The following is a 16,425-nucleotide window of genomic DNA, read 5'->3' on the forward strand; positions in this document are numbered from 1 at the left end:
TTAAAATGGGTAATAATTTAAAATGGGTTATATTTTGGCGCTAAAACGTCCAATTTTTTTCGCTTAAATGTCCTGTCAATGCGCTAAAATGTCCTCTGCCGTATTGTAAAGACTGAAGTTTTCTCGTCATTCGAATTAAAAGAAAATATCTCAAAACCAGGTCGTTATTATGTAGTAGTTATCTTTTTTGTGATATATCAGTTACCAGATTATGTATGATAAAATGCATTTAATAAAGATAAAGGAATAAACTGACTTGTCGAAGTAAAATGGATGCACACAATACCATTTTGGGTTTTTTTTTGTTCGCGTTGTCTGTTAGTGCGATGTCTAAGTCCACACATGATCCTGAGACCGTTATTGGTAACATGATTTTAGAGGATATTACTTTACTGAGAAAACAACTGACAGATCAAAGCATAGAATTGGCTTCGCAGAGAAAAATAATAGAAAAGCTAGAAAACATAGTCATGAAATTGGTGGAGAACGGTAGTATGAACCTTAAAAACATTGATGAAAATACTGATACCAAGCTTGAAATAAGACAGAACAGATCTAATTGGTATGTTATTTATCGTTATTAGGTAATTGCTTAACTGAAAAATAAGTAAATTATATCAAAATAATGGTTAGATGCTTATCACAAACAACACGACGTTTGCCATATAGGGATTATTATCCTGCTCATCCTCCTTATCTATATCGTCTTCATCCTCCTTATCATCTCTTCCTCCTTCTTCGCATCCTAATACTCCTAATCCCCCTCATCATCATCATCCTCATTATCCACCTCCCCCGCCTCCTCATTATCATAATAATCATCATTGTCGTCCTGCCTGGTTTGTATTTTAGCTAGGACTATTATGTTAGTATAATATTTTTTCCTTGGGTTTTGTCAAATAAAGGCAAAATATACTGCTTTTCAGTAGTCACCCAGCTATTTACGTTTTACTTGATACAATCGTCTATTTGCAAGAAACAACATATACAAAAATACGACGTACAATAGACGAATATGCACCACAATTAAGACAAGATAACCCAAGAGCCCATTACACGTCTAGGATATAAATTACAAGCTAGAATGGACTTTAACATTTGATTTATTTTTTATCTTGATCAACATATGATTTAACCTTCTAGACTTTTAACGCGGTATTTAGATGGACATGATATATTATTTATATTGTGTATTCTTGATTCTATTAAAAATATATTCATTATTTAACATTTATTATAAAAAGGTTAAAAATATTTCGCTAAAATGGGCATTGATAATTTTCGTTAAAATGGGTAATAATTTAAAATGGGTTATATTTTGGCGCTAAAACGTCCAATGTTTTTCGCTTAAATGTCTTGTCAATGCGCTAAAATGTCCTCTGCCGTATTGTAAAGACTGAAGTTTTCTCGTCATTCGAATTAAAAGAAAATATCTCAAAACCAGGTCGTTATTATGTAGTAGTTATCTTTTTTGTGATATATCAGTTACCAGATTATGTATGATAAAATTCATTTAATAAAGATAAAGGAATAAACTGACTTGTCGAAGTAAAATGGATGCACACAATACCATTTTGGGTTTTTTTTTGTTCGCGTTGTCTGTTAGTGCGATGTCTAAGTCCACACATGATCCTGAGACCGTTATTGGTAACATGATTTTAGAGGATATTACTTTACTGAGAAAACAACTGACAGATCAAAGCATAGAATTGGCTTCGCAGAGAAAAATAATAGAAAAGCTAGAAAACATAGTCATGAAATTGGTGGAGAACGGTAGTATGAACCTTAAAAACATTGATGAAAATACTGATACCAAGCTTGAAATAAGACAGAACAGATCTAATTGGTATGTTATTTATCGTTATTAGGTAATTGCTTAACTGAAAAATAAGTAAATTATATCAAAATAATGGTTAGATGCTTATCACAAACAACACGACGTTTGCCATATAGGGATTATTATCCTGCTCATCCTCCTTATCTATATCGTCTTCATCCTCCTTATCATCTCTTCCTCCTTCTTCGCATCCTAATACTCCTAATCCCCCTCATCATTATCATCCTCATTATCCACCTCCCCCGCCTCCTCATTATCATAATAATCATCATTGTCGTCCTGCCTGGTTTGTATTTTAGCTAGGACTATTATGTTAGTATAATAGTCCCAGATTTTAGACATTTGAAATAAGATTTATTTCATATCGGTTGAGAATAAGATTCTCTTATTAGATAAAAAGGGGTCACATGGCATTCATTATTTTTCAGTAATAAATTCCATCGGTCATTAACAGAAAAAACGGACCAGAAAACCGGTCGTTAACGAACTTTTACATGCTAATGACCGGTGGGGCGTGGTTTCCGTCTGATAATGACCGTTGGGGCGTAGTTTTCGTCTGATAATGACCGCTGGGGCGTGGCTTCTCTGTTTAGAGAGATTTACCTTTTATGAAACATGTTCCTGATTTTAATATTATAGAATGAAATTCAAAACAGTGTGGCTGTGGCCATTGATTGACACATTTTAAATTCATCCATTGACTGGGACAATTTAGTGAACGTTTGTATGTAACAACTACTGCTCACTATGTACTTTTTAAAGACACCTAAACTACGGGGTCACCAAAGGTTCTCAACACCTTAATAAAGTAATTCGAAAAACTAATCAGAAATAACACGATGTTTTGATTTATATCAATTATATAACCTTTGGTGACCCCACAGTTTAAATGTCTATCGTAGGTACGTCGTGAACAGTGGTCGTTACAGACAAACGTTCACGTAAATTGTCCCAGTCAATGGATGAATTTAATGTGTCAATCAATGGCCACAGCCACACTGTTTTGAATTTCATTCTATTTAAGTTGTTGACTTGTTTATTATATGTTTTCGTTAAATATAAAATTAAAGATAACTTGATTAAGTATTTATATACTGAAAAATTGCACTAAAATGAATGGCAGTATTACTACGACTGGTCTTCACTCTTTGTCATAGAAATCGTACAACTACCCGAGTTCGCTTTAGGCATTTTGAATTTACGAGAATTTTCCAAAACATGGTTTCTCAATGAAATAAACATAATAGTTCTTGAAAAAACTGGTCATTATCGTGATACATGGACTGCCCGTAGGACAGTGGTATTGACTGCGACAGCGATAATGACCTCGCCTTTGGCTCAGTCATTATCACTATCTTAGTCAATACCATTGTCCTGTGGGCAGTCCATATATCACGATAATGACCAGTTTTTCAAGAACTATTATATAAATATCATTTTTTTTCATAAAGTTTTTTCATTTAGTGCTATGCGTTTGCATGATTAATTAACTCTTACGAATGAAACAGATACATGTGTAGCCATGTGAATTCCTGGTCATATTATTCATTTTCGCGATTGAATGTACTGTAATCAACTTCAGAATGGGCTTAAAATCTTTGCTCTCTTCATTATTAGAAAGAAATATTCATTCATAATTGTAGGTCTGCTTCTTATCAGAATTCTAGTTTTGAAGATGTAATTGAAAACGACATTTTGAATAGAGATGTTGATGGTGAAGGAAATGTCAGGCAAAAAAGGCTTGCAAATTCAGGTAAGAAATGAAAACACTTAAAAATTGCATGCGTCCATAGCAAAGCCAAGGATGTATAAGAACCGAAACATGCAGTTGATGAGCAATGTGAATATCAAAATCTACTGAAAATAGTTTTTTAAAGGTTCACACTCTCATGGCAATATTGACCTTATCTTTTGTTTTCCTTTCTTTGAATATATGCAACTCTGGGTATTGAAATCAATGTTTATAACCAACACTTTAAAATTCAACAGATTTGGAATGTAGTTTATTCATTATATTGAATTTAAAAAAAATCGAAACTTCCAAAAAGTATTAAATTTACAATTAATGTCAAATTATAAATATATAATGTTAAAATATCTGATTATAAATCGTTTTAAACATTTCCCAATTTGAATTTTTCTTTTTTTAAGTAATCTACAGCATTGTAGAAATACTCTGAATAATATTAATATAACCACAACAATTATCAACGCGGTACTGACATTTCTATAGAATCAATGAAGATATATCTTTATTCTCGTAAACTAAAGTACAATGGTAAAGAGACATATACAAATAGATTAACAAACATATTATAAGTTTCAAATACAACTGTAAAGTATAGGGACATAAGTGGTTACGGCTAGTGTGTTTAGCTCGTTCTTTATTTGATCTGATAAAGATTTCAAACCATTTATATTTTCCCCCCGTCACTGAAAATTCGTGATTTCACATTTTTATACATATTGAAAATAGTGTTATACATCTTCCCATTCACTGTATGTAAAATGAGTTTTAACTAAAGACCAGATCTCCAAACTGTATCGAAAGCTTTAGCAAAATCAATAAAAGCACATTAAAGTTTTTTTCTTTTTTGTCTCAGTAGTTCAAATAAAATATGCAAAGTAAATATGCTGTCTTTAGTGAAATAGTCCTTTCTGAAACCAAACTGGTTTTCAATAAACAACAAATATTCTTCCAAAAAATTACTCACTCTTAAATTCAAAATTGACGTCAAAAGTTTACCCATACAGCTCAATATAATTATTGGTCTGTAGTTTTGGGGATTTGAATGGTCACCTTTGTTTTTATAAAAAGGTATAACATTACAAACAAGCCAAAGTTTTGGGCACTTTTCGTGTATCAAAAACAATATTGAGCAGTTTTACCTAGATTGGCATGAAAATCTGAGTGGTGCTAGATCTTAATATGTCATCGCCACAAGCTTTGTCATTCTTGACATTTTTGATGCATTTAAAAAATTTCATTTTTAGTATTATAGCACTGCTTAATAGTGAATTAAGTTCGTTATTCTAATCTATAATAGTTTCTTCACCAGCTTCAGGATCTGACGAATTTAATTTTTTGAAAAATTCAAAAAGTATAGTGATCAACAGGAATATTATTCCTTTTATTTCTTTATACGAGTTCAATATCTTCCAAACTTCTTTAGAATTACTATTTTTTAAAACATTCATCTTTTTTTTCATGGCTTTTTTATGCTTGTTAATAGAAATGTTCATTTGCCTCTTGTATTCACGTTCTGTATTCTTCATCTCCTCTCTTTTTGAACATGTTGTATTGTATTTATATCTTCTTTTTGCTATTCGAAAGCGCCGCCTTTTCCCCAACATATTTGGTCAAACAAAGGTTTAATAACTTTTCTTCGACATTTCTTTTCATGTCGTTTATAAGTAAAAGATCGAAACACCTTTTCGACTGAATCCAGCTTTAAACCATTTACAGATTCAACTATCTTATTAATATTCTGTTGAACAAGTAAACTGCTATTCAACATAGTAAAATCATTATTTAATTGATCGATTTTATTTCTATCGATATTTCGCAGAAAGGAGTAGGTCCGGTAAGGACCGATTTTGGCCTCAAATTTCAGGTTCATCTGACAAAATATTTTGACCACTTTTTAAACACTTAAGTGTCTATTTCATTTGATTCAATAGACCACTTTCGAGTTCATCCGTCACCGGAAAAAACTCGTCAATTATACGCGCCTTTATCATCGTCATTTTTGCGTTTAGGGGCGTCGTCACTTCCTTCCAATGTTGAGCGAGTGGTTGGAAAACTATAATTCTATTTTGTACGAATTATTCGGCAAATTGAATTCTCAAAATTGACAATCAACACTGCTGTCATTAGGGAAATGTCAGTAAGTACCTACAGAGCAACCATTATTTCTAGTTTATCCTGCACAGAGACGATCACTAAGACGCTTGATGAACGTAAATAGTGCAGGGATACAGGCGAGCCCCTCTATCTGGTAAATGACGTCATAAAGGCGTGTATAATTGACGAGTTTTTGCCGGTGACGGATGAACTCGAAAGTGGTCTATTAGTTTATGTGAAATATTTTAGCTGAATTAGTCATTAAAAACGATCCGATTCAAGCTCAAATATGAAAAATCTACCAGATATGCAGAAAAATGTCACTTTTCAGATGGTTTTTGTCAAAAATGAAAGTGGCCGCATCCGTGTTCATCCTCAACCTTTATATATGTTATGTATTATCATTAAATACAACTTACATTTCAATATTAAGGATGAACACGAATGCAGCCACTTTCGTTTTACACGGAAACCGTCTAAAATTTAACTAAAATGCTAGAATTGTGAAGATTTCAGTAATTTAGCATGACTTCATGGTGCTACTACCCGATATATGTGCATTGTATTGTCAAAAACAGCCCATATTTATGTAGCAGAAGCATTCTTCTGTCCAATAAATAACTAAAAGTTTACATTTGAACAATTTTGTAAAACTGCTATATTTTGGGGCTAAAAAGGGGTCTTACTGGACAGGACCTACTCCTTTCTTTTTCACAATCCTATTGTTTTGAAAGAAACAAATCAGATATACATTTTTAATGAATCTTTACATAATTAATCATGTATATTTTTGTATATACAGATGGCCAAGTGGGATTTACAGCCTTTTTGCACAGTTCGATATTGGTATCTTCAGGAAATGCTATAATTTTTAATTACGTGATGTCGAATGTTGGTTCAGCGTACAGTGAATATAATGGTATTTTCATTACAAAACAACCAGGGTTGTATGCCTTTTATATTGACATCGAATGCGCTCCGCATACTAAAGACGTTTACATTGAAATCGTAAAAGACGGTACAAGAATTGCAGACACATATTGCCGAGGAGATGATTTGCACGACAACAGTGGAACTATGTCGGTTGTCCATCTGAACATTGGCGATGCTGTATGGGTCCGTCCTTATGATACCACTGAGGCTATTCATCTAGGTGCAAAATCATCATTTTCTGGATTTTTAACTGGCCATGTCACTCAGAAACCTTAAAAACGTTATGTACCTTATACAAAAAGACCAAATTTAAAGTTTTTATGATAAGTTGTTTTAGTACAACGAATAGAAATATCTAATGCTAGTATATTGCATTTGAAAAAACTATGAACTGCCGTTTTTTTTTTTTTTTTTTTTAAATAATTTAGTATTGTTTTTGACCAGAATTATGATTTGACCATCTATTACTTATAGGGTGGGAGAGGGTTTACAGAGTAGAGAATAATGGGCATATAAAGAATAGAGAAAAATGGAACAATAAATTAAAGAAAAGAGAAAAATGGAACAAAAATATAAAGAACAGAGAAAAATGGACCAAAAAATTAAAGAATAGATAAAAATGAGGTGCTAAAATATAAACAGTTGAGATGAATGAAAAAGTAATTAATGTATGAACAAAAATGTTCGGTTCTTTTGAATAATAAAAAACGACATTTCAATTTTACGTACATACCATTAGAATGATTCCATGTTATCTTTAAAGAGAGGTTATCGATACCAAAGGGACATTCAAACTTATAAGTCCGAAAGAAAATGACAACGCCAAGGCTAAAAATAGAATCAAAGAGAAACAGACAAACAATTTCAGTACTCAAAACACAACATAGAAAAATAAAGACAAAACTGGAGTGATCTCAGGTGCTCCGGAAGGTTAAGCAGATCCTGTTCCACATGTGGCACCCGTCGAGTTGCACATGTAAGAACAACCCCGGTGACTATTAACTAACAATAGGAAATTCAGGTTCTTAATTAAATCGAAATTAAATGGTATGCTTATAAAATACATCAAGTGAGAGGGGAAAGATACCAGAGGGACATTCAAACTCATAAGTCAACACAAACTGATAATGCCATGGCAAAAAAAAACAATAAAAAAAATCAAAACAACATAGAAAAATAAAGACTTCAAATCAACACTACTCCATCAAAATCTCGGGGAGATAGCAATAAATAAATAGCAGATGGCGTACTCCTTGACACTGTTAAAGGAATAATTGATTATGCTAGGTTTAATTGCGCATATGGTCCATTTATGCGACAGTATTGCAAAATTTCAAATACTGAAGATAAACAATTTTTAAGAAGACAAAATAGAAACAATATGAACACTTATTCAGCATTTCATATAGAAAAACAATTTAAAAAAAAACTTGATGCGCACAAAATAATAAATATAAATTGATTTTAATCAAATGACAATACTGAACACGGACTTAAAAATGAGGCGAAAGATACCAAAGAGACATTCAAACTCACAAGTCCGAAATAAACTGACAACGCCATGACTTAAAAAGAAAAAAGACAAACAGCCAAAATACAGTAAATAAACTGACAACGCCATGACTTAAAAAGAAAAAAGACAAACAGCCAACATACAGTAAATAAAACACAACATAAAGAACTAAAGACTGAGAAAAACGAACACTACCAAATACCTCATTCGAAAGGTTATCAAAAGAGGAACAAAAGGTATATATGTCTGTTTAAAATAATTAGGAAAATCCACTAGTTTATTCTCCGAAACTTAACAAACAAATAAAGAGTTTTGATTTTTTTCTCTTTTTATTTGAATATTTGTTAGATAACACCAAAATGACGAATTCAGAAATACGGGATATAGTACTAGTGTCACAGTCAAAAAATATTTTTTTTATTTCATTATTCACTTTTCAACTTGAATACTGAAATATAAACTATTTCATTATGCATTATTCATCACTAAACGTTGAATAGTAAATAATGAACTATTTCATTTTTCATTATATAATTTTGAAAATTTATAATGAATGTAGGCCTACTTCAGCGTGGTTTTTATTTTGCCTTTTTTTTTTTTTTTTTTCGAGCGAAACTGATGAGTCTTTGTGGACTTGATGTCTGGCATACAACATTTCAATCCTGGTATCTTTTTATATATACATATATATATTTTTATATAAAATTTGGAATTTGAGAGTATGTTCAGGTATTCATAAAACTTCTGAAATAAGATATTCTACAAAAGGAAGTTTTTCCTGTAGAACATTTGGATTGATTTTTTAAGTAAAATTGTTAATGTTTGTTGAGACCAAAATAAGTGTGTATATAAGAGGTCCCAATGTGATAGTGTGTTACATCAATAAAAGTGTACAAAACATTCTTATAAATTGCATGCCACAGGGTTTCACTTCACATCGAAATATAAACCTACATCTAAATTGAGCACAGGCAGCTTCAATAACGAGTTGAGAATGATTGTAGGCACCCAGAAAACAAAATATGAAGATATGATAGATAAAATAAATGCATCCGAATTATAAAGCATGCTGAGTGCCTAAATTTATACTGCGATTGGTTTGTGCAATTTGCATTAGACATCCGGTTTGTAGAAACTGGGATTTGCTAAAGGTATATCTACAATACGGATAGCAATTCAATTATCTTGCAAAATCATACAAGTATCTCATGTATGCATGCGGAACAAAATAACCGTAAAAGGTGCATTATCTGACTTGTATACAGTCAGCAAATATTATTTTCTCCAAAGCTTATTTTAATGATTGTTTTATTCTTCAGGTATCCAAGATGGATTTACCGTCTTTAGACCAATGGAATTTCGTTAGTTTCAGAAAATGTTTTTATATTTGAAGATGTTAGAACAAATGTTGATTCTGCATACGACAATCATATATATGCGGTATATTAACAGCAAAGCAACACGTAGTGTGCCCCACATAGCAGTGGCATTGTTATATGGACATCATCAAAAATAATCATAGTGTCCAACGTGTATTGCAATAGAACAAACAACAATGATAATACTGCAAATTTGGCAGTTATTTCTTTGAATATTGGTGATAGGGTTTGTATACGTCCATGGGGGTCAAAGGCAGCGTTCAGTTAGGTGCGAAAACCACATTCTCTGGAATTTTAACCGGTTTTGCAACTGACTCCTCTTGATCTAATTAGGGGCTGAAGAGTCACAGCAGTCCATTCCATTATTCAAAATATCTATTTCATTATTCAAAATTAACTATTTTTTAATTTTCACGCATATTTTGGCATTTAGGTCCTCCGTAACCCCTCTAATGGTCGTTGCGGCACATCTTGTTTATTCGCAGTTTCTTCCTCTATCAATAAGCTTTAATTAGGTGTATTTTTTTTTCCTTTATTAGGAGCTGACAAGTTGCAGCAGTCCATTCCATTATTCAAAATAAGCTATTTCTCAATATTCACGCGTAGTTCGATATTCAAGTCCTTCGTTACTCCTCTAATATACATTGAGGAACATATTGACTATAAACTTTTTGTTCCTTTCTTAATAAGCTTTCGAATGAGATATAAGGTATATCTGTAATCTGTAATTAGGGGATGAAGGGTCACAGCAGTCCATTCCATTATTCAAAATTAACTATATTTTTATGTTCACGCGTATTTTGGCATTTATGTCCTCCGTACCCCTCTAATGGTCATTGCTGCACAATCCACTGGTTATATCTATAATCAGAGGATGAAGAATAGCAAAGGTCTAGTGAAAATTAAAAAAAGACAACGTAGAATATTCTAATTCAGTTGATATATATATATTTAGGTTTTGGTATTCAGATTGTCCATACATTTAACCAAGGAATTTCTGTTAAAAATAGTTAGGAAACCCACTAGTTTATCCTCCGAAACTAAATAAGTAAATACAATTAGAGACTAAAAGATTTTTTTTGGTTTTTTTGTTAGACAACACCAAAAAGACGAATTTAGAAATACGGGATATAGTTATAGTGTCAGTCATTTTTTTTAATTTTTATTACACTATCCTACAGACGCTTGGGTATATGATACAGATATTTTTTATTTTTTTGTTGTTGATTAAAATATTTATTTTTCTATATTTATAATACATATCTATCACTTCTGTGCATATCTCATCTAGTTTCGAGTGATTTAAACGACTCATAGAAAAACCCCAATTTTAAATGTTTTTTTAAATGTTCGTCAAACCATTCTGTGAGAAAGTGTACTATATTTACAAGAAACTAGACTTGTTTCGTCATTTATCACAAAAACACAAGGCATCTCGAATACCCTCGGCCACCAGCGTTGTCGTGAAATAATGCACAAATTAGTTTTTTTTATTACAATAATCAGATTTGCAATAAATGCAATTGCTGGATAAATATTATTTATAGATTTTAGGTTTAAGGATATTTATTGATTGACCTTTTGAAATTTATTCTTCACATTTTGTCTCTAAATCCTAAATATCTCGAGAAAAAAATGTTTCAGAAAATGAAAGTGTTTCTTTGATCACATCGATATCATTGGTTTAAAAAAAAATCGTGTTACTGTAAAGTATTAATTTGGTTTTTTTTTATATTGAAGTCGGGGGAAAAACGTTTTTCCTAATAAAGCCACATGCTCCATCCCTCAAAAGATGAATGATCGGTACAATGCAGGATAAATCCCATCGTGCCATGATGGCTACAATGCAGGATAAATCCCATCGTGCGATGATGGCCACATATTTGAATATTTAAAAAAAATAAATTCCCACCAACAGCTATAACAGATACTATAACATGTATAAAAGCATCCCTATTCAGACTAGTACTTCTGTCTCACAGTTAAAACATTCGTCTCAACTCGGCCAATTCCGTACCCTCATCTGATAGAAGGAGAGTAGCGGATTCTACCGAGGATTGCCGAATGATAGTTAAAAGCATTGTCAACAATTCATCTTTGATTAATTGAACGAACAAGTTTGTCCCAGTCAAAATATTCCACTCCATCTAAACAGATAATAGTACTAAATCTGTCAGCAGATACATCAGTTGATTCCAAGATAATCGGAATTATGAAATTGTCACGTTTATTGGTGTACGAGTGAGATTCGGCTAAGTCTAGACTGTGCATGCACCATCTGTCCTGGTAGAATTCTCTAGTTAGAACCACTAGAACTCTATGACAGTTTTCAATGAGATGGCTAATGCTTTTGAAAATGTTGTCACCTGGTATTGCGTCTCTGTCATTTATAGCGCCTTTAAAACCGTAGACACCTTCAATTTTTTGAATTAACGAATACAAAACCCATTCTCTTTGGTTTTCTGGATACACGACGTAGAAATCATACTTATAAATTTCGTTTCTTGCTTTTTCGGGAGGTTCTGAATAAGAAAGTTTGTTTGTTAGATTTCCACAAGCTGGGCAGGATGCTATTCCGCTATGTTGACTCAATTTACTTCGACGTCTGGTCCAATATTCCATAATTTTGTTCCATTCGACGTCTTCAGTTGATTTGAACGAAGCACTTTGTTGGATCATTTTTGAGATTCTGTCCGAATAGCTTTCTGTTACTGATTCAAAATAAGCACAAAGATGTGCCATGGCTGTCTTGTATTCATCACAAAATCTTCGGGTATGTTTTTCAAAAAGATTTGCAGCTTCCTTTGCTTTAATATCAATAGTACTCGGTACGATTCCTATATCAGTCTGGACACTATAACTTCTTGTGAATTTCGGGTCCGGCTTTTGTGCTTTAGAAGCCTCTGGATGTTCGTCCTTTTCCTTTAAATCTAAAACTTTGTATTTTTTCACAGCGAATCGGAACCAGTAAGCTATCTCGAACAACAATCGATCAACTCTTAATTCTACTTTATGGTCATTTTCATCAACACTTTCACTACTACAATTCGGAAGATCTTGTACTTCTTCTTCGTACATTTGGAGAAACGTTTCAAATAAATGTTCAAAGCTTTTAGTAGGTTTGTTTGCTGTGTCGATTTCCATAGCTCGCTTAAAACATTCTATTGCTTCTCTTTTGTCTCCAAGATCTCTAAGAAATCTTCCGTAACACCTATGGATTTCGGGCCATTTTTGTGTTCCCAACATTTGCACGGATTTCCAAAAGTATACACATGCTTTGGTTATGTATTCATCTTTGTCCAGATCAAGTTCTGCGTCACTCCCGTCTCTCAGTGCCATTAATCGATAAGCATTTGCTAGCTGGCTAAAAATTCTAGAAGTATGGTGAAATGAGTCTGCGAATTCCCAATCACGTATAGCACTTTCTAAATCATTTTTGTTCTTGAAGAGTTGATATTTACTGAAATATATACTCGCCTTTGTAATCCTACCAAACCAATTGGCTTCCGAATCGTCTAATGACAGGGAGTGATTAACATGCTCGAGTGCTTCGTCGAGGCGCTTTCGGTTTTCTTCGGTTGCTTCTTCTTTTTCATTTCGTATATCTCTAAGATAGTTAGCATAACGAATTCTTACTTCCCGATTGTCTGGGTTTTCTTTCAAAGCCTTAATAAAGCAGATTCTGGGGTCTCTAAATTCTTCTGTTCTCCCTGTCTCCTCTACAACCGGTGGTATTATAGTTTTATCAACTTCAGTTAGTCCTTTCTCATTCCACTTCGTATCTGGCTTTTTGAAGAAGAATGTTCCTAAATATGCTTGTGAAACTGCGGCAACGTTAATCACAGTCTTTGTGTTTCTGCAATCTTTGAACTCATCAGTTCCTAGCGCCTCTGTAATCTGATTGATAATATTCACGGCTTTATCAAATGTTTCTTGGTGCTTAATTTGGTCCCTAACGTCCGTTTCATATCTTTTTTGATAGCTCTGCATGGTCCAAAACTTAATTTCCAACTTTATTCTCTTCTTGATATCTTTAACAGATTCTAATTCGTGCAATGCTTCTTCAAATGTAGATGTACACCTATCCCATCGGGGTCTTACATTGTTCATGTAGCAATCAAAGAGATATGCAAACCCACATTCTGCTTTTTGTACTGCGACAGCAAAAGCATTCATAGAACTAAGTACCACTTCCAATTTTCTGTATGTGTCGTCTGCTTTTTTTGTTCGAAATAATCTTTTATACACAAACACCTGATTAGCAAGTGCATTAAGATTTTCTTGGTCATTCTTTAGCACGTCTTGGAAATACTTCAGTGATTCCTCTGGTGCTTTGTTATAAAAGTAGAAGACCCCAACAAGATTCCGAATAGCGTTTGCAGAAAATCCATCCACGTAATCATCTAGAAGAGACTTTACTTTAGCAATGGTGTGTGATAAAGTGGCTTCTGACTGAACTTGTGAAGCGTTCAAAGACAGAGAAAAGTGTCCAAAATCTGTTTGCTCTTCCATTTTTAGCCTTGAAAACCTGTTAATAAAATAAAAATAAATTTAGCCAAATAAAGGTCCAGTTCTTGAAAATTACACAATTCCATCTTTAAACTGTTTTGTTTCATTGAAGTTTGTTTACCTCGCATTTTATCTGCAATCCAATTCATTTTTTTTATTATTATATGTGTGTATGTCTAATTATAGTAATTTGTGTTTATCTTTAACAAATATAATGAATGAGGTGTTCTTTATTGCGTAGATAAGCAAAACATAATTATATCATAGTGTTAGCAATGTCGGTTATTTTTGTGTCGACAGACATGGATATCATATTGACCGAACGTTTTTGATATTAAGCCTCCACCGTGAAGCCTTATGGCTGTCTCAAACCCAATCAATTTATCAAACCAGCTATCCATATCCTAGCTTTCCTTGATGGTTAAGTAGCCGTCCTACGAGTGGTTGTGGCCAAGTTTAGTGAATATTAGTCCAGTAGATTCCGCATAGAAGAAGATTTCAAAACATCGTTAACGGACAAACGACTGTCAACAACAACTGGCGAAAAATATCACAGACAAATTTTGCTCACGTGGATTACCCATGAATCTCACATGAAATTCCATTAAAAAATTTCAACAAGCTTATTCATGAAACCAACGATCATGTAAAATGTTCATGTAAATTTCACGTAAATTGAGATTCAAATGGAAAACTGTATTCCCCAAAAAAGTTGAAACAATTGTTCCCTTCTCTTGTTTAGCCTGCTTTGAAATCTTAAACAAGTACTAGTAATTATTTTTCAATGACAAGTTTCAATGACATCATATATCGGTAACATGCCCCTATAACTAACTGAAAATATTCTTTCTTTAATACATTGATAGGGGTAGGCAGAGGTATGGAAACATTACAATGAAGGACGGGAAGAGGGAGTCAGAGCAGGGACAAGGGGAACAGGGAGGGTAAAACTAAGATAGGCTATTAAGGATATGCTGGAAAAGTTTTGATCGATTTTCGTCCTGGAGTAAGGGGTGGGTGTGGAAGTAGGAGTACGGGTAAGGAAGTGAGAACCAGTAACCCCCAAGTGGCGGATCCAGAAATTTTCATAAAAGGGGGGTACTGACTTCTAAAGTGGGGTCCGTTCCATTCATGCATATAAATATACAAGCAAATGTTTCCTACAAAAGAAGCCCGGACCTACTTCCCATCTCTAAGTTTGCATCTGCTCCTGTTCATCACATTGATCATTGATATAATAAACAGTTATACTTTACCAGACTATAAACACTTAAATGGCTATATGTATTTTGTTCTTTCTATTTTGTATTTTATAAATGATCTTAAATTGTTTTAATTTTCTGAGTAATTGAATGTCATAAGTTAATAGTTCAGTATGGAAATGAAATAACTACGATGAAATGCATTCAAATGTATATTTACCTGATTTTGAACTCTTCAAGGATAAACGATCTTGTTGATTCTCTTCCGGGTTATTTTGACAATCAAGGGAAATAATTTTAAAAATCGATCAATTAAAAAATGATCCTTTAAGAGTATTTAAAATTGAAGAATTTAGTTACAGTAAAAAGCATTTAAGCAAATGATAACTAGATGAGTGTTCAACTTGATAAAAAAAAAACAAAAAAAAAAACAACAAACACCCTCCCCCCCCCCCCCCCCCAAAAAAAAGAAAAAAACCACCAACTAATACTAATAAAAACAAAACAAAAACCTGTAGGCGTACGCACTGTTTTGAAAACAATCATTTTTAAAAGAGTTGAATGCTTCTTTTGTAAATTCATTGTGGTGTAAAAGCGTTGACCGAAGCACATTGTCCTTAAAGGGCAATAACATCCTTAGTTAAGGGGTCAATTGACAATTTTGGTCATGAAACTTTTTTGTAGATCTGACTTTGCTGAACATTTTTGCTGTTTACAGTTTATCTTTATCTTCAATAACAATGACTAATATTCAAGATAATAACCAACTTGAAATCGCAAAATTTCCACAAAATAACCAATCTAGTGGCAGCAATCAACAAAATGTCCTTAAGGGCATACGATACAGTTACAGGGAAGGTAATGACGTTGCTAACGTAAAATGTTATTTTCGCGACGTCAAACTATTGTGACAGTGCAAAAAGCAGCTTCGTTTATTATTTTGGACTTTAATTTAAAATTCTCAATTTTGATATTTAAGACTTTAATTCTTTGTGTTTTATAATTCATTTTATTTTATAATTTCGTTTCTATTTACATTTCATATCCAGGACTTAAAATCAACATGCTTTGATATGCAATTTAATTCTTAGTTTGGACATTGAGTGACATGTTTCAATTTGTTAGCTAATTAGTGACATTTTACCTTATTCATAATGTATGTTCTTAATTGTCTTAATCAGATTATCATTTAATATCTATTCTTCAAG

At 32.8% G+C, this 16,425-nt stretch overlaps 2 protein-coding genes across 2 annotated transcripts; one reads left to right on the top strand and one right to left on the bottom strand.

Moving 5' to 3' along the window:
• Positions 1–1,534: 1,534 nt before the first annotated feature.
• Positions 1,535–7,272, top strand: LOC139524317 (uncharacterized). The gene is made up of 3 exons (XM_071319066.1): positions 1,535–1,846; positions 3,481–3,590; positions 6,484–7,272. The coding sequence occupies exons 1-3, from the start codon at positions 1,554–1,556 to the stop codon at positions 6,888–6,890; spliced, it is 810 nt and encodes a 269-aa protein (XP_071175167.1). The 5' UTR covers positions 1,535–1,553; the 3' UTR covers positions 6,891–7,272.
• Positions 7,273–10,711: 3,439 nt separating this feature from the next.
• LOC139524318 (tetratricopeptide repeat protein 22-like) lies at positions 10,712–15,501 on the bottom strand. Its single transcript, XM_071319067.1, has 2 exons — positions 15,438–15,501; positions 10,712–14,034 (listed from the first exon to the last, which is right to left on the bottom strand). Exon 2 carries the CDS (start codon positions 14,016–14,018, stop codon positions 11,598–11,600), a length of 2,421 nt encoding a protein of 806 aa, XP_071175168.1. The 5' UTR covers positions 14,019–14,034; positions 15,438–15,501; the 3' UTR covers positions 10,712–11,597.
• Positions 15,502–16,425: the final 924 nt, after the last annotated feature.

The sequence above is a fragment of the Mytilus edulis genome, chromosome 5 (assembly GCF_963676685.1).
Source record: "Mytilus edulis chromosome 5, xbMytEdul2.2, whole genome shotgun sequence".
Classification (NCBI taxonomy): Eukaryota; Metazoa; Mollusca; class Bivalvia; order Mytilida; family Mytilidae; genus Mytilus; species Mytilus edulis.

Bases quoted from the DNA above. Each gene is read 5' to 3' on its own strand.
- LOC139524318 (XM_071319067.1), bottom strand. From the start codon at position 14,018: ATGGAAGAGCAAACAGATTTTGGACACTTTTCTCTGTCTTTGAACGCT.
- LOC139524317 (XM_071319066.1), top strand. From the start codon at position 1,554: ATGGATGCACACAATACCATTTTGGGTTTTTTTTTGTTCGCGTTGTCT. The intron at 1,847-3,480 runs GTATGTTATTTA...TCATAATTGTAG, and splicing joins AGACAGAACAGATCTAATTG to GTCTGCTTCTTATCAGAATT. The intron at 3,591-6,483 runs GTAAGAAATGAA...TTGTATATACAG, and splicing joins AAAAAGGCTTGCAAATTCAG to ATGGCCAAGTGGGATTTACA.